Source organism: Engystomops pustulosus, chromosome 4 (assembly GCF_040894005.1).
Source record: "Engystomops pustulosus chromosome 4, aEngPut4.maternal, whole genome shotgun sequence".
Taxonomy (NCBI): domain Eukaryota; kingdom Metazoa; phylum Chordata; class Amphibia; order Anura; family Leptodactylidae; genus Engystomops; species Engystomops pustulosus.
The window spans coordinates 209,779,035-209,803,290 of NC_092414.1; the positions used below are offsets into that span (position 1 = coordinate 209,779,035).

At 40.8% G+C, this 24,256-nt stretch overlaps 1 protein-coding gene across 1 annotated transcript in view; it reads left to right on the top strand.

Annotated features, from left to right (window-relative positions):
• Positions 1 to 24,001, top strand: part of LOC140128249 (venom factor-like) — a 50,654-nt gene extending 26,653 nt beyond the window's left edge. The window contains exons 18-41 of the mRNA XM_072149808.1: positions 1,318 to 1,429; positions 1,946 to 2,031; positions 4,188 to 4,327; positions 4,657 to 4,863; positions 5,241 to 5,301; positions 5,429 to 5,515; positions 5,639 to 5,842; positions 6,084 to 6,159; positions 8,936 to 9,095; positions 9,263 to 9,364; positions 11,416 to 11,566; positions 11,781 to 11,944; positions 12,811 to 12,969; positions 13,452 to 13,511; positions 13,886 to 13,976; positions 14,371 to 14,422; positions 15,278 to 15,365; positions 16,318 to 16,407; positions 16,599 to 16,704; positions 18,047 to 18,136; positions 18,239 to 18,322; positions 20,192 to 20,275; positions 21,800 to 21,935; positions 23,777 to 24,001. Of these exons, the coding sequence (XP_072005909.1) occupies positions 1,318 to 1,429; positions 1,946 to 2,031; positions 4,188 to 4,327; positions 4,657 to 4,863; positions 5,241 to 5,301; positions 5,429 to 5,515; positions 5,639 to 5,842; positions 6,084 to 6,159; positions 8,936 to 9,095; positions 9,263 to 9,364; positions 11,416 to 11,566; positions 11,781 to 11,944; positions 12,811 to 12,969; positions 13,452 to 13,511; positions 13,886 to 13,976; positions 14,371 to 14,422; positions 15,278 to 15,365; positions 16,318 to 16,407; positions 16,599 to 16,704; positions 18,047 to 18,136; positions 18,239 to 18,322; positions 20,192 to 20,275; positions 21,800 to 21,935; positions 23,777 to 23,918 (2,732 nt within the window). The 3' untranslated portion in view covers positions 23,919 to 24,001. The remainder of the gene's footprint in view (positions 1 to 1,317; positions 1,430 to 1,945; positions 2,032 to 4,187; positions 4,328 to 4,656; positions 4,864 to 5,240; positions 5,302 to 5,428; positions 5,516 to 5,638; positions 5,843 to 6,083; positions 6,160 to 8,935; positions 9,096 to 9,262; positions 9,365 to 11,415; positions 11,567 to 11,780; positions 11,945 to 12,810; positions 12,970 to 13,451; positions 13,512 to 13,885; positions 13,977 to 14,370; positions 14,423 to 15,277; positions 15,366 to 16,317; positions 16,408 to 16,598; positions 16,705 to 18,046; positions 18,137 to 18,238; positions 18,323 to 20,191; positions 20,276 to 21,799; positions 21,936 to 23,776) is intronic.
• The last annotated feature ends 255 nt before the right edge of the window (positions 24,002 to 24,256 follow it).

A 24,256-nucleotide genomic window follows, 5' to 3' on the forward strand; every position in this document is an offset into this window, starting at 1 on the left:
TAAAAATTTAAAGGAAAAAGAACAGGGATCACAATTAGAGAAGAAGTTTTTGGCGTTAATCTGGAAGCTGGTGCTAATTTCTTTATTTGTCTGACAAAACCTATGTGATTTCACTGAATTTGCTAAAATTGTTGTGCCATTCCAAAGTGACTGAAACCCTCCGGCAGCAGGTTGTCCAGATGAAAGCCAAAGGGGTGACACTATCCACCATAGAAAGAGAAGTTCCAAGTCAGTGATTTCTAGAACATTGCATCTTTACCACTTCATAAACTCATTCAAGTCCCCTAAGAAGGCTGGTGCCCCAAAGAAACAAGACAAGAGAGGACAGTATAATGCAAAGAATCTCCATGGGGAATCATTTCAACACTGGAATTTCCACTGGAGCTGGAATCGCTCATCAGTTCAGCACTGAAGATGGGAAAGATCTGTCTCGTCATACATTGTCTCGAAGTTTAAAAGCAGTTGGACTGACATCCTACTCTGCAGTGACCAAACCTTTTATTAGTTGAAAGAATCAAAAGGCTACAATAACCTTTACTGAGGAGCATGCTGTGTGGTCAAAGGAGAAGTGGTCCAAAGTTCATTTTCGTGATGAAGTTTAATTTTTTCAATCTGATGGTAAACCTTATGTTCTTCAACGAACTTGGGAAAGACTGAACCCAAAGTGTGTAAGGAAGTAATTGAAAGGTGGTGGAGGAAGTGTCATGGTTTGGGGAATGTTTTCTGTAGCAGGAGTTGGACCTCTCATGCAGCTACAGGGCAGAATCAAAGCAAGTATCGGAACCGTCTTCAACAACACGGGGTTCGTTACACAGCAAAACGGGTAAAGCAATTCCTGGAAACAGAAGACATCGAAAGAATGAAATGGCCACAGCCCAGAGCCCTGATTTAAACCCAATAGAAAACCTCTGGAAAATTCTTGGTGACAAAGTTAAGGCCAAGAAACCCACAACAGTCACAGAACTGTGGAAGATCCTGGAAGAGCGGAGCAGATCCTAGCAGGGCTGAGTGAGAGACCAGTGGGTCCTGTGGCTGGGGCTGAGGTCCTGTGACCGGTGCTGACTTTCTGTGGCTGGTGCTGGGGTCCTGTGTGCTCCGTACTGATTGGGGACTTCAATATAATACTTCTCTGTGCTCCAGTTATTGCTGTTCTCTAATTATCATCCTCACATTTTTGCAATATAATATAATTTTGTTGATCAATGGAGATTGCATTATTTCAGAAAAAAAATCATTATTTCTGAAAATACAAATACATAGAAATATATATATATATATATAATTTTCTTTTTAATACCAACATTTTTTTTCCGTCAGGTGATGAGGACAGTAATTATATTGATGATGCTGATATTGTATGCAGATCAGAATTTCCAGAGAGCTGGTTATGGAGAATAGAGATCATGAATGAAAGACCAGATCCTAAAGGGTAAGAAAGAAATATGTGAGCACGATGTATTCATTAAAGGGGTTTGCTTGGATGCAGAAAACCTATTATTAGAATGGGTCATTAGTATAAAACTGCGGGTCAAGTATATGACCCCCCCCCCCCACACTGATCAGATGCTTCTATTTAAGAATGAAAATGAGCTGCAATACCAGTGACAGCCACTGTATACTGTATGGCGCTGTGCTTGATGTGCTATGAGGAGACCAAAAATTTGTGTGAACATTATGTGGCTTCTAATAACCAATCGATGGGGTAGAGGCTATCAGACCTATGCTGATATATTGATGACATAACTTAAAGACACTACATCTAGAATTCATTCTCCAACAAAATTCTCTCTTTCAAGTAAAAAGGACTGATATTTTGAACAGAATGCTGCTGCTTTGGGGGAAAAAAAATCTGAATTCTTCCTGTATCTGTTTCAATGATCACTTTCTATAGTTTTATGAAATATCTTGGGATTTTTACATTTTTCCTCTATTTCCTTTTTAACAGAATTTCCACAAAGTCTCTTAATGTTTTCTTAAAAGAGTCGATCACCACTTGGGAGGTTCTGGCTGTAAGTCTGTCTGAGAATAAAGGTAAGTTACTTCTTATATTTTTATGAAAAGTCCATGTATTAGATGAACGGCAAACTGAGATGTAATAGCAACTTCCTTATTTATTTATTTTTTTATAATTGTAATTTTATTAAAATATTTTCAATAACAGATCAAAAGTTAGCACGTGCAGGTCATGCATCAAAATTTTTCCAGGATAAACCATTAATAAAAGAAGTGAGCTAATAGTCACTTGCGATGTCAGTTCAGTCTGTAGATAAATGCCCCTTGGGGTGGTTAAGTGCCATAAGCCCCAATCCAAATACCTTATGCTAGATAAAAAATACCAAATTTTCATCATACCTCAGAATAAACCAGTAAAAAGTAAATAAGAAGATGCTAGTATCAACAGAGGAAATCACACAGAGAGACATCCCAACACATAACATTAGGACAAGACAAAAGGAAGGAGAGAAAAGGGGAAGGGAATCAATCTCCACCCTGTCCTAGCTCCTCTGCCCAATAGCGATCCCAAAGCTCCCAAGTTTTGTTGAATTTTAGGACGACATTGTTCAGAGAGGCAGTCATGGACTCCATGCTTCGGGTTTCCCTTACCCTAGAGCAGTGGTGGTGAACCTATGGCACGGGTGCCAGAGGCGGCACTCAGAGCCCTTTCTGTGGGCACCCGGGTCATCGCCCCATCACACCAGACAGGACTCGAAGAATCTTCCTGACGTTTCAAGCAATTTAAAAGATGCGGCTTTCAGTCATATATTAAAGTGATATTTACTTTGTTACTTGTGACTGTAGGAAGAGGGAGAATGAGTAGACTGGGCCGAATTATCTTTGGTGGACCTCCTGCTGGCCCCACGTATCTCTGTGTTCAGAGGAACACTGGAAAGAAGCTAAAATGTTGCAAATTTTCCATCTTGTCCTCTGGAGGCCAATATGATTGAAGGTTGTTGAAGAAGAGGGAGCAATAAGTTACTGCTTTTGGTTGGGGTTTTGGGTTGCAGTTTGGGCACTGGGCCACTAAAAGGTTCACCATCACTGCCCTAGAGAGAAGGTCCAGTCGGGAGGGCGGGACTTGCATCTTCCAAAACTGTGAGATTAAACACCTCGCGGCTGTTAGAATGTGTAGACTCATCTTGGTGGTTGTCTTGGCCAGGGGCTGGGGGGAGACATTCAGCAAGTAGAATAAGGGAGAGAGTGGTATGTCTACCGTTATAACAGCTTGAGGAGAGCCCTGACCTCTTGCCAAAAAGGTTGCAGGCGAGGACAGGTCCAAAAGATATGTTGGAGGATGCCCCCTGCTGATAGCAACTACCTTATAATAATCCAATGCATCTAAAATGAGAGAGAGACAAAGGCTGAGCAATGACTACCAGCGTATGATTGAAGCCCAACCCCACAAGCATCATTGGATACCTCAAGAGGAGCCACGCCCCCTTCACACCCCTTCAAATACACATGTGAAGGGGAAAATAATAGCAATTACTGGTATTTCGTAGACAATTACATTATTTCAAGGCTTATTCACCCGTATTCTTGCGTAGAAGTCCTGATAAATGTCACCCAAACAGCGAGAAACATCTCCTTAGCTCCCTTAGGCAAGCTTTATATGTGATTAGTGTCTCAGGGTCAGTACAGGATAAGTAATGTCATGTATGTATACAGTGACTGCACCAGCAGCAGAATAGTGAGTGCAGCTCTGGAGTATAATACAGGATGTAACTCAGGATCAGTACAGGATAAGTAATGTCATGTATGTACACAGTGACTGCACCAGCAGAATAGTGAGTGCAGCTCTGGGGTATAATACAGGATGTAACTCAGGATCAGTACAGGATAAGTAATGTTATGTATGTACACAGTGACTGTACCAGCAGAAGAATAGTGAGTGCAGCTATGCAGTATAATACAGGATGTAACTCAGGATCAGTACAGGATAAGTAATGTCATGTATGTACACAGTGACTGCACCAGCAGCAGAATAGTGAGTGCAGCTCTGGGGTATAATACAGGATGTAACTCAGGATCAGTGCAGGATAAGTAATGTCATGTATGTACACAGTGACTGCATCAGCAGCAGAATAGTGAGTGAGTAATGTTGTGTATATACACAGTTGTTCAGAATTTTACGCATATAGTTCTGAAGTCACTCATTTAGGATCTGCCATTTTCTCTTTTCCTGACAGGTATCTGTGTGTCTGAACCTCATAATATTCAGGTGATGATGGACTTCTTCATTGATCTGAGGCTTCCATATTCTGTGGTGAGAAATGAACAAGTCGAGATCCGGGCCATTCTCTACAACTACGGCAACAGTCAATTTAAGGCAAGTTATCCAGATTATAATTATAGCCCTGGAAAATATGCATCGATTAAGCTTAAAAAAACATATTCCAAAAAAGCAAAGCACAATCAGAGAACAATCACGATATGTTGTGATAGAAGCCTCCGTTAATTCAAGCCTATCATAAATAATAACTCCTATCCCATGCATTCCATTATCTTGCCAGTCATGTACACTACCATCAACTGAGCCACGGGACTGTGTGGCCCCACAACTCCTTCAGCTGTGCTGCATAAAAGAAGTTTTCTTGTATTGTAAACTCTTTTACTTCTCACACATCAGTAATGGCCGCCTTGCTGTCGTTGGTCCAGGTTCGTGTAGACTGGACCTACAATGAAGACTTATGCAGTCTCTCCACGGCCAAGAAGAAGCATCGCCAAGAAGTAACCATAAAACCGTCATCATCAGTGTCGGTCCCATTTGTCATTGTACCCTTAAAATTGGGAGAACATGACATTGAGGTGAAGGCAGCTGGACAATATGTATCTGATGGTGTGAAGAAAAAACTGAAGGTTGTGGTACGTAACAAAGCAGGATGGGACTATAGGTCTCAAGCCTAGATTTAATAAGGGTCATCTATCAGTCTTAGTACCTCCGTAATCACGCAGGAGGCCACATGATGATTCCACGCCTTATGGACAATCTATTATGTTACATTTTGACCTTGTTATCCTCTACTGCCGCTTCGACATATGACTCAGCATGTTAAAATGTAACCATATGAGACTCCATGTGCCATTGTCTACCAAGAAGGCATTTGGTTGTTTACAAAGGTTGATATGGAGTTTCGGAGGTTCAACAGAATCCATTGGAAAGATTTCACAATCTCATTCTGATCATTTCAGCTCAATCATCCTTCATCGATCCTTTTCTGAACAACCTCTTTTCTCTCCAGCCAGAAGGAAGGAAAATGATACAGACACTCACGTCAGTTGTTTTGGACCCAGAAGTGAAAGGTCTGTATATTGTTTTGGACTCATGAACAACTCCATCCACCAGTTAGGTAGATAAAAACCCAACTTTCAGGCTTTCTTTTTTATTCATGGTATTGAATCTTTGAATTTTTTACCATGTGACATGCAGGAGGTGTGCAAGAAGAACGGGTAACGGCAGTAGATGCCAAAAATATGGTCCCTAATACAGCAATGAACACTATAGTTACTGTCCAAGGTGAGTCCTGGTTAGAAAACCCTCTTGTTTTATACAAACTGTAAAATACATGAAGAATAATCTTTATGAATAATTTAGGTTGTTCCTCTCCTGATTTTATGACTCATTTCCCATAATTCCCAGGAACTCCGGTAAGTGAAATGGTGGAGAAATCTCTAGATGGTGTTCTTCTCAGCCACTTGATCGATGCCCCTCATGGATGTGGAGAGCAGATCATGATGAGCATGACGGCCCCTCTCATAGCCACACATTTCTTGGATAACACCAACCAGTGGGAAAGAGTAGGAGTCCATCGTAGGGACCAGGCCATCCAGTACATCAAAGATGGTAAGACGGTCTCCAATACATTTTGTTTCGATGAGCTGTTCATTAGACATCATCATTTTTTCAAACAAAAAAAGGTTCTGCATCTTTAAACTGTGATCTTCTATCTCTCTACATCGGTAAATCTATATCATCTGTTATGATCATATCAAACTTGTAATTTTTTTTTATTTTTGTCCTTTTATGTTTTTTAGGGGATTTTTGCAACTGTAAATTGAGATAATTTTCATATTTTTTATTACAGGTGTAATTCTGCAATTAGCATTTGCAAAGGCGGATGCCTCGTTCGGAGCCTGGATTGAGACGCCTTCCAGCACGTGGTATGGTAGACGAAGAAATTTTACCAGTAATATCTTGCCATTATTGACATTATGATAGTAACATATTCATTAGCAAGGACTTTGTTGCTTTTTATTATAACTGCATTAACATATGACCCCTTTAACCTCTTAGCGCTCCATGATACCATGATACTATTACTGCATAGAGAGTTGTAACTTAGCGCTCCATGCAGTTATAGTATATCATGGAGCCGGTCCGGATAAAGGGGTTCTCCTCACTAACACAATTTAGATCCTATCCACAGGATAGGGCCTAACTTGCTGATCAGTGGGGGTCTCAGTGATGAGGCACCCACAGATTATGAAAACAAGGGGTCAGATAGGGTCCCACTTACCTCCGTTGGACCCCTCATTGCTCCATCATCGTAATGGAGCAGACAGACGAGCATGACTGTTCTGCTCCATTAATCTCTGCGGAGCTGACAGAAATCGCCACTTGGAAAATGGTGATGAAAAAAATTATAAATTTTTTTCCCCACATAGGGTTTAATTCTCCAAAATTAGTAAAACGCAAACATATAGAAATTTGGTATCACTGTAATCATATTGACCTGTTGAATGAAGGTAACATGTTACTAAGGCAAATACCAAATATAAACAAGCTAAACACCCTATTAAAAAACAACAAAGTAAAAAATAAATTACAGAATTGATGGTTTTTCTACAATACTCCCTCAAAAAATGTTAATAAATTGTCATTAATATGGTATAGCCACCCCAAAATAGTATAACCGAAAAACGTATCTAATATCGCAAAAAAGAAGCCCTCACATGGCAACATTAAAGGAAAAACAAATATTTTATAGCTTACATTAGTGCTCCCATGAACCAACTAAAAAAACACAAAATTCTACAGGACAAAACTTGGTAATGCAGGGCACTCCTTCCCTTCTGCACCTCGTGGTGCGCCCATACAACACCCACAGGTGTCTCCATGCACGGGAGAAATTGTGTTATTAATTTTACGATGTTTTTTTAATCTTTCAATGAATGTGTAAATTTTAGGGCTAAATAAATGTATTAAGGACAACATTTAACCATTCTAAATCTTTCCTCCATTTTGTTTCTAATAACAATCTTCCTAAAAGCTGTTTCTAATAGTTTGTGTAGTGCAGATTTGAAAATAGGGTGATAATGGGGGTTCTAATATTATATATTTCAGAGTTCATTAAACAAGATGACCCCCAAAGGTCAATTCTAAAATCTCCTGGGAAACACAGAACACCAATGTTTGATTTTTAAGTAGCTTGACATAAAAATCATGACATGACATAGAAAAATAAAATATCCAGACATTTCAAATATTGTAAAAACATTAAGCAGACATAAGGAAATGTTAGTTAGTAACTTGTTTGGGTTATAAAACTATCTGTCCCAAAACAAGATAATTTACAACTTTGAAAATGGCAAATTTTTTCAGAAACTTTGGTAATTTTTTTTTTTAATGAATAAACCCAAAACGCATCAAACAAAATTTACCACAAATGTGAAGTACAACATGTAACAAAATAACCATCTCGAAATTTTTTTGGAGGGTTAAAGTGTTCAAAAGTTATTACCATATAAAGTGACGCATGTCAGATTACAAAAAATGGGGCTGAGCCTTAAGTTACAAAATAACTGCATCCTAAAGGTGTCAAGGATGCCCCGACAGTTCTATGTTTAAAGGGGAAGGCACACTCGGCTTCAACAACTTCCACCCACCTGGGACGCCCACCCGTCCCCTGTTTTGGTGCCTGATACAGCATTAGTTTCAATGTGTATCAGACAGAGGACAGTTGGGCGTGCCAGGTGGATGGAAGTTTTCAGAGTCGAGCTGCTTGCTCCTGTAAGCTAACAGGGACACAGCACCAATTGATGGAGGAGAAGGTAAGTTCAAGTTTATTTACTTTTACTGCCACCCCCAGGCCACCTCTCGATTTTTTTTTTTATTGGACAACCCCTTTAAATAGGCATGAATGGGGCCTGACAGCTTCTATTAGCTATAACTAAAGAAGTCCAAAAGTTTCAAAAAATTAGGAGCCGGACTGGGACGGGCTTTTTAAAAAATAAATATGCACTCACCTCCTCCGTCACTCCTGATGACCCGCACCATGGTCCGTATGATCCGTACCCCTGTTTGTTTACAGGGGTGTGGAAGCAGTGCTCAGGGAGCTTCGGGTCAGATGAGGTGGCCAGCCACGCCCCCCCCCCCATAACCCTAACTCAGCGCATGATACAGTGCTTTTCAGTGTAATGCGTGTAACATATTGGGGCACATCTACTAAGGGTCTGAACGCCACACTTTCATCGGGTTTTGCGATTATTTCCGTTTTGCGCCGAATTGCCCTGGTTTTTCGTCGCACGTGATCGGATTGTGGAGCATCGTCACCGGGTTGCATGCATCAGAAATGGAGGGGGGGGGGGGCATGGCCGTCAGACAACCCGACGGATTCGGACAAACAACGGAATTTAAAAACAGAATTGTGTCACAAGATCAACACTCACATGCACCAGGAAGAAGATCTTAGTGAATCGCAACAGACCCGAATCCTCATCAGCCAACGCACCGCGGGATCGCGACAGGACTAACCAAAGTTTATAAAATTGTTTTCTATTTCTGCCTTATTTTGGATTCTTGCTCTTCACTCTGACTCCTCTGTTAGTTTAATCTCCTCCCACTCTATGTTACGCTCCTCCCCTGCTTACTATTACTCAGATTTTACTCCTGGTCATTCTATTTCTCTCTATACTTACCACCCTTCTTTCTTTTCAGGCTCACTGCTTACGTGGTCAAAATATTTTCCTTGGCCTCAAGTCTGATAAATGTTGATAAAAATTTGATATGCAATTCGGTGAAGTGGCTGATTCTAAATAAGCAAAATCCAGATGGAGAGTTCAGAGAGGATGCACCCGTCTATCACCAGGAGATGGTGGTACGTACCGTACGAGAACCTCACAAGCAAAGTAAATGGCAATATACCAACAGATAAACCACATAATTCACTTGGTTCTCCAAGCCAATAAACCATGAACATTTCTAAACCCCACGGGATGGCACTGGGTCAATATTATTTATAACAGTCCTCTCTCTTGTACGTAGGGTGGTGTTACTACAGGTTCTGCAGAGCTGGATTCCAGTCTCACCGCCTTCGTCCTCATTGCCCTGCTGGAAAGTGAACCTCACTGTAAGGACCGACTCAATGTAAGTTTTCATTGGACATTAGTAGTCCCCTCTTCTACCCTTTAGACGAGTCTCACCCTGTGCCAGGGTCCGGCCAGTGGAGGGAGAAATTCTGACTGGCGCTAATATATCTACCACCAGTCTTTTGTGCTTATGTGAGGCAACAGAAGCAAAATTAAAGGGCACCTGACATCATGAAGGTCATTTTACCATGATGACAGGTTCCCATAGCCTGCGGCATGTTGATGTCAAAAATGCCTTTGTGATGCACCTGATAATTTATCTGATCTTTAATTATGTCTTTAACCTTACCTGGCTCCCTGCCAACACTATGTAGTGAGTTCCAGGGGAGAGCAGTTCAAATGGCACACGTCGTCTTCTCCTCACTCATTTCCCCCCCCCTCCCACGGCTGCCCCCCCCCCCGCTTTATCCCCCTTTACGTCAGTCCAGCGCATTCTCCGTGTATAATGCCCTGTGCTGCGATTCATTAAGATCGTGCGCCCAATATCCTGCAGGTGTCGCTTCCCCGCTCAGGTCCCCGGAGTTCACCTTCTTCTTCCTGCTGCATGTAAGTGCTTGATCTTGCACCACAATTTGAATGCTAATTCCCCCGCTCAGTCCAAATCAGTCGGACGGCCACGCTCCCCCCCCCGATAATCAGTGCAGCTGCACCAAAATACGATCGGTGCGACACAATCCCCTGTTAAATACCTGTAACAGCCGCGCAATCCTCGTCGGAAAATCCGACAAAAGTGCCTCCGTGGACCCTTAGTAAATAAGCCCCATCATTGTATGACAACCAATTCGGAAATACCAAAAGACGGTAAATATCTGTTATATAAAATATGAAAAGCCAAAATAGCAGATGGTATATAATTTATAAGCAGCCGGATAAACATATGTAAATAAACAGCCAGATACCAACTAAAACATGAACAAGATAAGAACAAATCACTAAATATTGATAAGAAATAAAAATAAATATGAACACTTTTCTATCTTATAACCAAAGACTGAGAGCTCCTGGAAATGACACCTAAGGGAAATGTGATGTGCCACTTGCATAGTCCAACTCTACATACGTTCCACCAGGTGCATCTATAGGATTATAAGGACTGGGGTAAGACACCAGATATTTCTACTTACTCTATTGAACCTGGACTTCTGCCACAAGTTCAGCTTTGTCATTTCTGATCACCCAGATACACCCATCAACCAGCATTTGACACCCACCATGGGTGCTGCCACCGATCGCAAAGGCATGGGGAGCAACAATCAAAAGGAAAATGGTCTTGCTGGAGCATTGAAAGGGTTAACAGCTGAAATCGGTGTGTTCAGCATTAGCAGTGTGTTTGGGTTTGTGTACCCAGACTGGACTTTTGTTCCAGGTTCAGCTGAACTTGCTGAACCCAACTCGATCAGCTCATCCCTAACAATTCTATAAGTCTTGGGGTGTCGTGCTAGAGGTCAACGACTCCTCACTTGGCTGATGTGTGTTTCTTCCAAGTCTTTTCAGAACATTCTATCCCCCCAAGTCTGTTTCTGCCTATCCAATATACCAAAGCTAAAGTCATACCTTGAATTCTAGGATGTCTGTGGTCTCTGCAGATGGTTTTCATAGAATATGGGGTTAAAGTGACCATACAGTATCCAATCTCCCTTCTCCCAATGTAGCTTATGGCTTAAGCAGCGTCTGTTATACTGTATTATACTTATTATACATATGTATTACTATATGTAACTTTGGGAAAATATGCAAAGTTTTCCAGGATGGGATAAGGAAAACCACACCTCTTTTGGTTACCTTGTAAGACAGCTCCCTTGACATCAAGCATGACCTTCAGGAAGCCTAATGACATGATGCGGGATTAAACCAAACCAGGATATCTATTCCAGAAGGAACAGACACCCAACTGTAGACAGAGCTGTTTTGACCTGATTGGGTCTCTTCAGTACAGTCTAGGCAACTGGTTTGGGCTTCAATTGGCTCCATAAGGAGAACTTTTACTTCTTGACCCTATATGTAACTCCCACATCTTAAAATATTTTTTTTATATTTTTGTGCATCCAGATTCTACCTACAGGAATACAAAAAGCCACACGCTACTTGAATGACAACTACAGATCCTTGAAAAAACCCTACTCCATAGCCATCACTTCCTACGCATTGGCTAAGGCCGGCAAGCTGCAGGACTCCGAGATCCTGATGTCTGCATCTACAGGTGGCGACCAGAAATAGCACAACTTATTAAGACTTATGTGATTTCTTTTTACTTTATAATACATTTGTTTTCCATTAATTTACAGACGATTAATTATGTTTAACTTACAAAATCACCATTGAATCAATATCACATTGAAATCTTTTGATAATTTACGTATAGTTTATTTATTGTAGAGGATGTTATGGATTTTCCATGTCAAATATTTCTCCAGGTAACACCCACTGGAATGAGCCAGGATCCCACTTATTGTCCCTCGAGGCCACTTCCTACGCTCTTCTTACTCTGTTGAAGTTGAAAAACTTTCAGAAAGCTGGACCCTTGGTGAAATGGATCACTGAGCAGAGATACTACGGGGAGGTTTGGGGATCAACACAGGTTTGTCAATCAACTAAATGGAGCTTTAGTTTAAAGGGAACCTGTCATCACAAATTTGCAATTTTCAGTGATCCCTTTATATAAAAAATTCCATTTTGCAGAAGAAAGGCCCTGTCCAAAGAAACATTCTACCACACTCATTTGGAAGGAAGAAGACATAGGCCCACATGTACTAAGAGCAGTGCAGTCTGTAGTACACGCAGTGTTTTGTGTAAAGTGCAGGGAGTGCTAGATTCTGAATTTCTGGTGCACGTTCTTCATGAATCTGGTGTCCCTTGCACACAGTGCACCACTTTTTTTTGGTACACCTTTACCATGGGGCGTGTGACACACTTCTGTCAGACTTTGCTTGATAAATGCAGCGTGCGGTTCGACTGAGCACCGGAACGACCCCTTTAGTGCAGAAGTTTGAGTTGCTTGGAGTATAGTGCACTGAAAAGAACGTACAAAGTTTGACAGACAACTGGTGACGACCCTTTAAAATGTGCCCCATAGTTTGGTAGAGCTCAGTCTCTAATTCTAAGAGCTCATGCTCTTAGCCCCCAACCATAGGAGCTTACACTTTACAGGAGGGAGGTCCCTGCAATAAGAGTTTACGCTCTACAGGAGAGAAGTCCTTGTCATGAGACCTTTTCCTTTTTCAGACAAGAGGTCACAGTTAATAAAACTTGTACATAGAAGAAGAAGCTAACCCAGGGGTCCTTGTCGATAAGATTTTACAATACGATAGGAGACCTTGATAGTACCAGCATGTACTGTGCAGGAGAATGAGCTCTAACCATAAGAGCTTACAAATATATTTGTAAGCATGGACTTAGCATGTCATGGTTGGAGTGTTGACCACATCCATAACTCTTGTATTCTAGTCTACCATGATCCAGTTCGAAGCCCTTGCTCAGTATCAGATAGATGTTCCAACTTTCAAAGACTTAGCTTTGGATGTTTCTTTCACGCTTCCTGGAAGATCCCAGGCTGTAACTCATCGTCTCGATATAGAGAATGCTTTGCTGGCCCGATCAGAACAGGTAAGGATCCAGGGATGTAACTGGTTCAGTAGAAGGGTTGAGCGCACCGAAAATGCGATGTTCTGGTCCATATTAAACATTGGAGGTTTGGGTACCCGGACCTAAACTTCAGTCAAAATTCAGCATTTGGGCTCACCCCCACTGGTGATCAGTGCTGGCATTGAAATGTACCGGATACCCGCTTTTTTCCCTTGGTTTGTGGCTTCTTAGGACGTTATCAGGAGCGACAATCCTAGGGAAGATGCACCTCTGACATTTATATCCTGGTGGCTTTAAAAGGGCTCAGGTGATTGGTACCAATACGCATCACAGGTGTAACCAGTGGGTGTTCCTGCTCAGGGACCCAGCACAAAATTTTTGTTCAAGTTTTGGTCAAATTCAGTGAACCTGAACCTCAACAGGTGCGCTCACCCCTATTCAGTAGTGACACCAGAAAATAATATTCAATTATCTTGTTACTGAATTCATCTTTATCTCTCAAGACATCTGGGATTGGAGACTTTATAGTCACTGCAAAAGGAAAGGGCCAAGGAACATTAACGGTAAGTGAAAAAAAAATTAATCTTTGGATTAAAGTGGTCGTCCTTTTTCATATCTCTTATAGATGTAATAGAGAAAGTTACCCCCATAAGGATCCCTCTCTGTTAGGATTGATTGTAACAGAAATGAATACCCCATGCGGCAAGTGTGAACTGCAATACCAAACACTACACATTATACACTATAAATGATAGACTGTACATTATATACTATACATTATACACTATACATTATAAACTATATGTTATACACTATACACTTTACATTATACAAGGCACAGTCCAGTTTCCCAAGGCACCAGTCAATGGGAATTATTGCGAACCGGCAAAAAATCATGGACAATCTCTTAACATCTTGACTTTTATCTGGCCACTAGGTGCTGTCCATTTATCATGCCCTGGAGACAGAGAAGGAGAATAAGTGCAATAATTTTGATTTGTCTGTCACGATAAAGGATGAACCTGACGGTAAGATATTTGCATCTTGGAAATATGTTCTTTGATTATGAAGAAAAAGAAAATTTAATGAGGATTGTGGCCCATGTTCAATACAGAGATCCCATATGACATCACAGGGAGACCCCACGCTATTTAGAGTCTACAGAGGGTGTATCACTGCAGATGCCCCTATCTTTGCTTCTATAGCTCCTAGAAACATGATTTCATATTAATGATAAGAATCTCATCTTTCAGATGACATCAGGGTTTTGGCTCTGGGAGCTACAGAACCAGAGATAGAAGCAGTTAATGGATTAGGTGATCTGTGATTAGACAACTTTGGTTGATAAATAGCATATCCCTCACATCCAGATTGGTATGCAAATCATATAAATTTTATATATATTTATCATTTCCCAAACAGTGAAGAGACCAGAGGGAGCAAAGTCCACTGTTTCCATGACTGTATGTGCTAGGTAAGTGCCATCATTTGCTGAAATTGTTATTAGATGATTTAATCTAGTTTATTCCAATGCGTATTGGATGGATTAAATGAGCAAATTTCATGAGAGGCAATCACTGACAATATGCCTGTTATTAAAGCGGTACAAGCCCACGACCCCTGCCTGACCCTACTTAATTGTAACTGTGCTAGCCACATAGGACAACTGGTCAACAGTCCCTTTTCTGAGTAAGTGCTTAAAAAGGACAAAAAGACAGACATAGACACAAGGGAAGTCAGGAAAACTGTGTCAAACCAAGATGATAGTGAGGTACAGAATTGTAAAGCAAATGAGTAGTCAAAAAATGTAGCAAAGGTCAGAATACAAAGCGATTGGCAAAGCAGAATTAAAACAATAAATGTCAGGAGACTATAGATCCAGCAACTAAGATGCTGCCCCTGCAGCTGGCTCAGCTGTCCATCACTCATCTCAGACCTGACACACACAAGCTCCAAGAAGACACCACCAGCTTTCCACAGAACATACACCCAAGTTGATCTACAATCTGAAAGGAAAGCTGTCACAGCTCCCAGAAGAGTAGCCCTGGGTGTGGTTCACAAGCTCAAAACTCTGCAGCAAGGACCCATCAACGAGTTCTGGCACTGCCTTTGAGCCTTGATAATTGATATTTTCCAAGGAACTGGTTAAGTGAATGTGTGGTGAAGGGGCGTTATGATCCAGCATTGAAGACTTGAGCATCTATATAGTAACCTAGCACCTACAGTACATACTATATTAGTAAGAGTAAGATGATGCCTAATGATACATCTCACTGATAGTTTCGCCTGTTTATATGATAACTAAGAATCTGCTATGATATTTTTACAGATTTCTTAAGAACCATGATGCCACCATGTCCATCCTGGATATTTCTATGATGACTGGTTTTGCACCAGATTTAATTGACCTCAATCGGGTGAGTTCTATGAGATTTTAAAAACAGTCAAAGATCACACTTAGCAGTGAAAAGATATTTCTATGGATGATGGGGATGGAAAACCTTAAGAAATTCTGCCTGTATCTACCTCTTTTGTAGCATGTTTTGTCTCTCACCGATCCCTTTAATAAAGTTTATTGAATTGTTTATTGAGTTGATTGAAAAAAAATACAGATGGAAACAGATGTGAAAATGTTGATAAGTATAGATTGTACACAAGAGGAGTTTTTATTGATGTTGCCATAAGTAAACATTTAAGATAAAACTTAAAATTTAGCAAAACTCATCCAACACCAATCACTCATAATGGCAGCTGCTATTATAAAGATTGGGATAAGACAGAGAAAAAGGGTCATGTGGCCTTGGGTGGTGGCCATTTCTTCTTCAGGTGCCCTTAATGGCACCCCCCACAAAAATAGGGATAATTTTTGGATAATTTGTTAGAAAATCATTGCTGATTGGCACTATATAGACATAGGAACTCAAAGCTAGAAGCAGTTAGCTTCTTGTCCCTGTAGTGAGTAGTATGTTCAGCCACTACCCCTGTCAAAAATGAATGGGAGCCGTAGTTGTAGTTCAGACAAAGTGTAAAATATTTCCCATTCCATGACCTGGTGTGACCTACTAATGGCGGCTCGTACCGAGGATTTCACTAACAGTTACTACATTTATCACTTTATTTTCAACAGTACGGGTTTATCAGGAATAGTTGGTCCATGCTTATTTTTAGTTTTCTCCCATAAAGGAATCACCATGTAGATTTTTTTCTATATTCTGTATTAGGAAAGACAGATCTCCAGCCTTACTATCCATATACTACAGGGAGGAGTCCTACAGTAAAACCCCAGTGCACACAGATGGGTAAAACTTTTATGTGATGTAATGTTAACATTCTTAAAAAAGTGAAAAAATCCCTTTCCTCTTTTTACAGCTCAAGAAAGGAGTGGACCGATACATCTCCAACTTTGAGATCAACAAAGGAGCATTTGATAAGGGGACATTGATTCTGTACATTGACCGGGTAAGAATAAGAACTGGTGTGCTGGTGCCGAATGTGAATCGCTGGAGCCTGCGTGGTAATAGTACAGTGCAGAGCGCCAAAGGGTTAAGTTTAGGGCATCTCCAGACACTATTTTATAAACCTATGATAGATGAAAGTCATATAATTAAGATTCATACTAATGTATGCACATTTTTTGAATACCACATTAGATTTCCCATGCGGAGGAGGACTGCCTGAAATTCAACCTTCACCAGTTCTTTGAAGTAGGACTTATCCAGCCTGGATCGGTCACAGTGTATGACTACTACTCTCCCGGTATGACAATAACTAATACTTGTACTAAAACTGTGAAAAGGATTCCTCGGTCACACCTTTAGTAGACTACTTTGTTAATATCCTACAAAGATGAAATGTGGAAATATTTTTGAAACTTTTTGTTTACATTTCTTTGAATTCCTTTACAATGTGAGATAATTTGCCCTAATACTTAGCTGCTGGATGAAGCTTTTCACTTCTCATCTTAGTGGGTGATCAAAGTCCCAGTTCTGCTAAGGAGTCATATCGTGAAACATGAAAAAGAGATCTTGACTTACCCAATTATCAGCAAAAAATTATAGATTCCTCATTGTCAGAGAGACAAGTAACGAAGAAAGACCCATTTTTGCTTTACTGGACTCAGACCCAACATTAATGTCCTGGTTGATTATATCTTTGTGTCTCTGTCAACATCTTCAACCACAGGTGCTCATTTTAATGGTGGGATCACCCAATAAAGAAAGCAGGCCGTTACAGTAACCCCTTTAACATAGGAGAATATTTTTAGCTACTGTATATACTCGAGAATAAGCCGAGTTTTTCAGCACAAGAAATGTGCTGAAAAACCTCACATTGGCTTATACTGAAGTCCTTATACTAGGGGGGGAGGGGCTGTGACCAATGCATTTTCCACCCTCGACTTATACTCGAGTAAATGGGTTTTTCCATTTTTAGGTGCCTCGGCTTATACTCAGGTGGGCTTATTCTTGAGTATATAAAAGTACCATTTTCGAAATAATTTTTATTTATTACCGTATATGCCGGCGTATAAGACGACTGGGCGTATAAGACGACCCCCAACTTCTGCCCTAAAAATATAGAATTTGGTATATACTCACTGTATAAGACTACCCCTCTCCCAAATGAAAAAAAGTCTGCTTAAAACTTTGCAAAACAAACAAGAGACCAAGTGCCTGGTGATCATAACTGTAAGCTGCGATTTTAATGAAGATCCGACATGCTTCTGTAAGTGCCGCCTGTGACCCCCAGCTCTGTGACGCCGACCGCTGTGACAGGGCGGCTGCATTAGCATACAGCGCGCCGCCCCGTCAGCGCGTACTAAGCCTCTTCTAATGACTGTGAGAGGCGGACAGCCGCGCATGCGCGGCGGTCCCAGGAGGCGGCTCTCTGCGCGCTGGCGGGGAAAAAAAAACCTCACACAGTGCGGCCCCCGTATATCCGGCGTATAAGACGACCCCCCACTGTAGCCATTATTTTAAGGGGTTAAAAAGTAGTCTTATACGCCAGTATATACAGTATTTATAATTTCATTTATAATGTTTGTATTTATTTATATATTAACTTTTATTATTTTATATTATTTTTATCTGCTACCAAACAGAAAACCGTTGTACCAAGTTCTACCATGTGTCGGAAGACAGCAAACTTCTGGGAAAGATCTGCGTGGACAAAGTCTGTCGCTGTGCAGAAGGTGATAGGATGTAATAATACAGAATTATTTTCAGGAATTGATGCTTTTGCTTCATTTTATGAGAGTTTATTCCCTTTTACCTCTGGATTTTTAATTTTTCAGCGAATTGCTTTATGCAGCAACAGCTTGAGGAGGTGGATACTTCTGTTCGGCTGAATAAAGCTTGTGAAGCCGGTGTAGATTACGGTAAAATCGTTGTAATGTTGTATATTCTAAGGACTATAGCAGCTTAGAAATGAGTGCACCATCATATTGTTAACAATCGGTAGCCACTAGAGATGAGCGAGCACTAAAATGCTTGAGTGCTCGTTACTCAGGTTGAACTTTTCCCGATGCTCGAGTGCTTGTATTGAATAACGAGCCCCATTGAAGTCAAAGGGAGACTCGAGCATTTTTCACTGAACACATTGAAAGAACACTAAAGAAGAACACATTGCAGATGTTTCGTACCTCTGCTAACTTATCTGAAGACACGCGTGCTGAGCATCAAGCTCAGACTAGTATACTCGCTCATCTCTAGTAGCCACGTGATGTTGTTGGGTGGAGCTAAAAGACCTTGCAAAATCCCATACACTTGGTACCTCTGAGATTGTGCTGATCTAGAAAAATAGAGGAAGAGTCATTTTGACCACACAGTGAAATCCAGAAAACAAAGGTGCAATTTGACTTTACATTGAATGTTTTTTAAATGTTGAAACTAAGAAGAACAATATGTACAATTATAATACTCCATAAACAAAAAAGAGTAATAAAAGCTATGGCTCTTTAGAATGTGGGAAATGCAAAAACTAAAAAGGACCTGCTCCTGAAGGGCTTTACTCAATGTTTTAGGCCCTCATGCAAAGTCTGTTATGCCAATTCCAACCTATTATGGTAGGGGGCAGTAAGCCACTTCAGGCCTAGGATCACGTTTCCACTTCTCCCTACGTACCTTGTGTTCTGGTGACACTGGGATCAGATAACTACACATCAGATATGCACTTTACAACTAAATGCATAGTGGAAGTTGGGCCAAAATATTTTTATTATTATTTATTTGGGCTTTAAAACATAATGGGGCACATTTACTTACCCTGACCAGCCGCGATCCCGCGGCTCGTTGTTCAACGAGGATTCTAGTCTGCCGGGATTCACTTAGGTCGTGCGCCCAATATCCAGCAGGTGTCGCTGCTGAGCCGAGGACCGCCGGAGTTCACTTTCCTCTTCCTGGTGCATGTAAGTGCTGATCTTGCGACACAAATAGTTTTTTAAATTCTGCGGGTTTCCCGAATCCGTCAGGTTCTCTGATAGCCACGCCTCCCGATTTCTGTTGCGTGAAAAACGGCGCCGATGCGCCACAATCTGATCACGTGCTCCAAAATCCCGGGGGAATTTCATCGCAAAACGGAAATATTCGGGAAACCTGACAAAAGTGCGGCGTTCAGACCCTTAGTAAATGAGCCCCAATGGGTTTGGTTTGGGGTTATGTTTAAGCTTATCATAATCAAATGAACACATACAAGTTGACTGCATCATCATTCATTGTGTTGAACGGACCCGAACCGCAAAGTTTGGGTTTGTATCGCACTTTGCAGGTTCAAGTCCCCAGACCTGACCCTGACCTTCTTTAGAAGTTTCGACTTTGGCTCAGCTCATCCTACTTATCCTCATATTGTTAACGTCCACACTGACATTAACTCTTTAAATGCAACTAGCAAAGCGACACTTAAATCACTGCAGCCACGTGGTGCAGACCATCGCCATTTTGGGGAGTATCATTGCTCCCCCATGACCTAATGTTAGTGCTGGTGTGTGCAGCCACAGCACTTTAAATGCCATTGGTACAATTAACACCTACATTCTGTGCCAGCACCGATTATGGGTGTTACTGGTTGGAGTCCGGGTCCGTTCATCACTGATCATATTCAATCATAAATGCGGCTTAAAACCCTGAGGGCCCCAACAAAAGATTTTAAACCAAAACAACAAAGTTAATAGATGTATTTTAGATGCACCTCCAGTATGTCATGAGCAGGCCAGGAAACTCTAGTAATTGATGAAACATTTTATTTCCAGTCTATAAAACAACAGTGACCGGCATTGAAAAGGGGGATAACTACGATGTCTATGTCATGAAAATTATCACAGTCATTAAAATGGGTAAGTGACACCTTGTACAGTTATACTAACATTTTTTGACATGTAATATAGATAATGCAGATATAGAAAAACATTTTAATAAAGTTGTTTTTTTAAAGGGAACCTGTCACCACGTTTTCCTCAAATACAGCTAGTGGTAGGTTCCTATGGAGCCCTAGTAACTATCTGACACCCTGCTTTTAGATTAAAAAATAGATCCCCATAAAATTAGAGTTATAAACTCTGGTATCTATGCATCTTTGGAGGGCATCTATGCATCTAGAGGGCGTGGCCTAATATCATGTGACCAGGGTGACATCACAGTTCCTTAAGCTACTTAACATTAGCAAACTGTATCCCATGTACATATCTGACCACATAAAACAATCACAGCAGCCTCCATGGACTTCTGCCCCTCTCTATGCAGTCTGCTGTGATTTCATGAGGACCTGCGATGATGTCACCCTGGTCACATGACATTACAGCTGCATACAGAGATATGATGGGGAGGAGCTGCTGGATTCAGCCTGAGGAGGCCACGCCCACCTCGACTCGCTGTAGCCATGCTTAGATACCAGGTAAAACTATAAAGTTGAATATATGGGAATCTCAGGGGAACAATTTTTAGCTAAAAGAAAGGTGTCAGTTAGTTTCTAAGGCTCTATGGGAACCTGTCACTACCTGTATTTGTGAAAAATGTGGTGACGGGTTCCCTTTAAGAGCCATAATGTGGAGCTTAACAACTCCTAGACTCTTTCATTATATCTAGAGAAGAGCAAATCCAAATTTCTTAATAATTTGTGGAACACATGACTGACCTCTTGGAGTCCTTTTCTGCATGGTCTGTCTCTTTGTTCCACTCACAGCAGAATTTGTTATGAAAGGAAGCCTCTCAAAGGTAGCCACCGAACTGGAGCCTTTCCTTGGCCTTGGGGGACTGGTTCCTCCTTTCTGTTGCATGAAAGCCTGGAAAGCTGTGGCAAAATCTGATTGCGTGTGACACAATCCCCAGTTAAATACCTGTCCCAGTGTCGCTAATCCTCGAAAATTTTGAAAATATGACGAAAGTGCAATCCACGGACCCGTAGTATATGAGCCCCAAGGGGCCTCTTAACCCAGGTTTTTGGTGTACAAGGCCCGAAATTCTTGCAATTTCTTGTGAACTGGTAGGAAATGCAATTCTTTCTCCTTTACGCCACCTCCAAATTAAGTGGGGATGGGGCCCTGCGCACTTGTTATAGTGCAGCTAATATTGTAATTCTACACCAAGCATGCAAGGATATATCTGGTTCCCCGAGCCTTTGGATGCTTTCTGCATGGTGGATGGGGGGGGGGGCTTATTTCATACACTGGCGAATGATGCGCCAACATATCTTAATTGTCTCACAATATTCCTAATTGTATTACAAAGGAAAATACATAATAAAGTACAAGATATACTTTATATTTGTAGATACGTTTCTCCCATCTGTGATGTTAGGGGTTAATGACTTGTATGTTTATATTACTTTTAGATTGCTATAATTTTCCTTCCCTCATTCCCAGGTACGGATTTAAATGTTCTCGATCAGGAACGTCATTTTATCAGTCACGCCAAATGCAATAAAGCCTTAAATCTGGAGATAGGCCGAGACTATGTGATCTGGGGTGTAGTCAAGGATCTGTGGCTCACTGGGTCTGGGTAAGTGGCCCTACAATTGTTGGTAATACAGATAAATGTTGAAATAAGTAACCGTAGGGAACTAAAATAAGTTTTAACAATGTAAAACACATATTTATGTCTGCAAATTGTTGATTTAAATTAAAATATAATAGTCTGCTTTTTATTTGCTGGAAATACCGCTGCTTCCATTTTGGATGTGCACTCCTTGCACTGTCCAATAGCTGTCCACCAATATAGGATTAAACCTAAGAGTGCCATGTCTCGTTAGACCTTGGCCTTTTTGTGGGATTCTATCTTTATTAAGGTGTCTTGTTGTGTCAGGACGGCTTTCACGAATTGAAAAGTTTTATTGAAATTTAATTGCATAAGCAATCATCAAACAATAGGTGAAGATACCACCAATCATCAACTATTCCAAGCTAAAAAGGACAAACTAGAGGCATTATGGAAAAACAAAGCTCTGCCCACATTGAGAGGCTTTATATGTCTAAAGGCATATTTAAATGCAGTGCTCGGGTTATTGGTGGCCCCATCGCTATGCATGGTCCACTTGTCCCCATGTGTTGCAACTCTCTAGATGGGATGGTAAGGCATGGTGCCTTCCAATGGGAAATAAATTCAGTGGGTTAGGGTGTGCATTGGACAGTTTCCTTCTTTCCAAAAAAAAAAATCAGGTACAAAACAATACAAGCAAAGCATAGGGCTGACTTTTCCAATCTCCTCCCTGGCAAAAGAAGGGTTAATGCTGAGGAAAGGCCTGCGATAGATGTGCCTCTCTTTCACAGAAGGCGGCTGGTACCTTGGTCACAGACTAGGAGCCCAGCATCAATGGCAGAGTATCCCAGTCTCATTTTCTTCTTGTGGGTGTTCTGGCAGTCTTCTTCTCCAAGCTCTGTTCCCCAACTGCAAGACACTGGGAACTGGGACAGTTCTCTTTATATAACTTTAATTAGGGGAGGAGTAGATACATTGCAGCACAAACAATGACAAAGCATTGATCCAAAGACTTACATTGAGTCCCCATAATGTTCTATTGCAGCAAGTTTCTAAAGAGGTAAACAACTTTCCAGAGAGCAGTCAGGCTTTTTCTCCTCCAAAACAATTTATACTATCGCTGTGGAAAATTAGCTTCTATCTTCTGTTTAGTTAGAGATATACAGTCAGAAATGTCTCTCCGTGCTCATTAACCCTTCCTACAGGTCTATACCAATACAATACTAATAAACAGAATCTACGTTTCAAAACACTATGGGTTATTGCAAGTAAACTCTTAATGTAAAATAAAGTAAGAAGTGCTGACTTTGTTTAGGGGATATATTTAATTGTCAACCAATTTCCAAAGTTCAATTGTAAGAACATTCGGTATATAAAAGTCAAAGGGGGAAAGGACAGGTGGAGATTTGGGTAAAAAGATATCAAGGTGTCCCTATAAATGAAAGGGTTGAGAAGGCTTTAGTTTATGTCAGGTTGCAAAATCCCTCTAGTCCCTCCCAGGCTTTTGTGAACTTTTGGGAAAGCCACAACATCAGAGCTCATAGAACTGCCCCGAGAAGACTTCCTAATGCTAAATAACCTCCAATCTGTTTATGATATTGTTTATTTATTGACAATTTTTTGTATTTTATAACTTTTTTAACTTGTGTAAAATGCATACAAAGTCAGACTGTTAACAGGCAAAGTTAAACTTTTCTTAATTTCTTCAAGGTGAACTGAAAGGACATTTTTATCACAATCTTCTCTCGTGCTCATTGCACTGGAATAACTCAACATGTTTATAGTAAAATATAAGAATACAAGAGTACTGTCTATGCTTAGATATTATGCAATCTTGATCATTTAACCTGTTTATTCCTCCACAGATATTCCTACATCATCTCCCGGGACACTTGGATTGAGATGTGGCCAACAGAACGGGAATGCCAGGATGATGAACATTTCCAGCTCTGTGAAGATTTCTCCATGTTTGCAGTAGAGTTGGAGATTCGTGGTTGTGTCAGCTAAATTATTGCAGGTTTCCATCTTTACTTTCATGTTCTCTTTGAATGTACTTGCTATTACTAAATAAAGAAAACTGTCTCATGTTATGTATCATTCCTCATTTCTTCGTACCTGGTAGATATCTTAATGGCTTCAAATAGGATTACTGGGGATATTCCTATTGGATCTGCTTTAAACCAATTAGTTAACAGGATAAAATTACAAATGAAAAAATTATTCAAAAAAACATCAATGGACGAGATGACGAGAGGGGTGAAGGCCCTGAACTCACAGACAAAACCAATTCCCTACCCTATAACTTTGCAGAACCCTAGTGGTAACGGACTACTGATCGACAATCC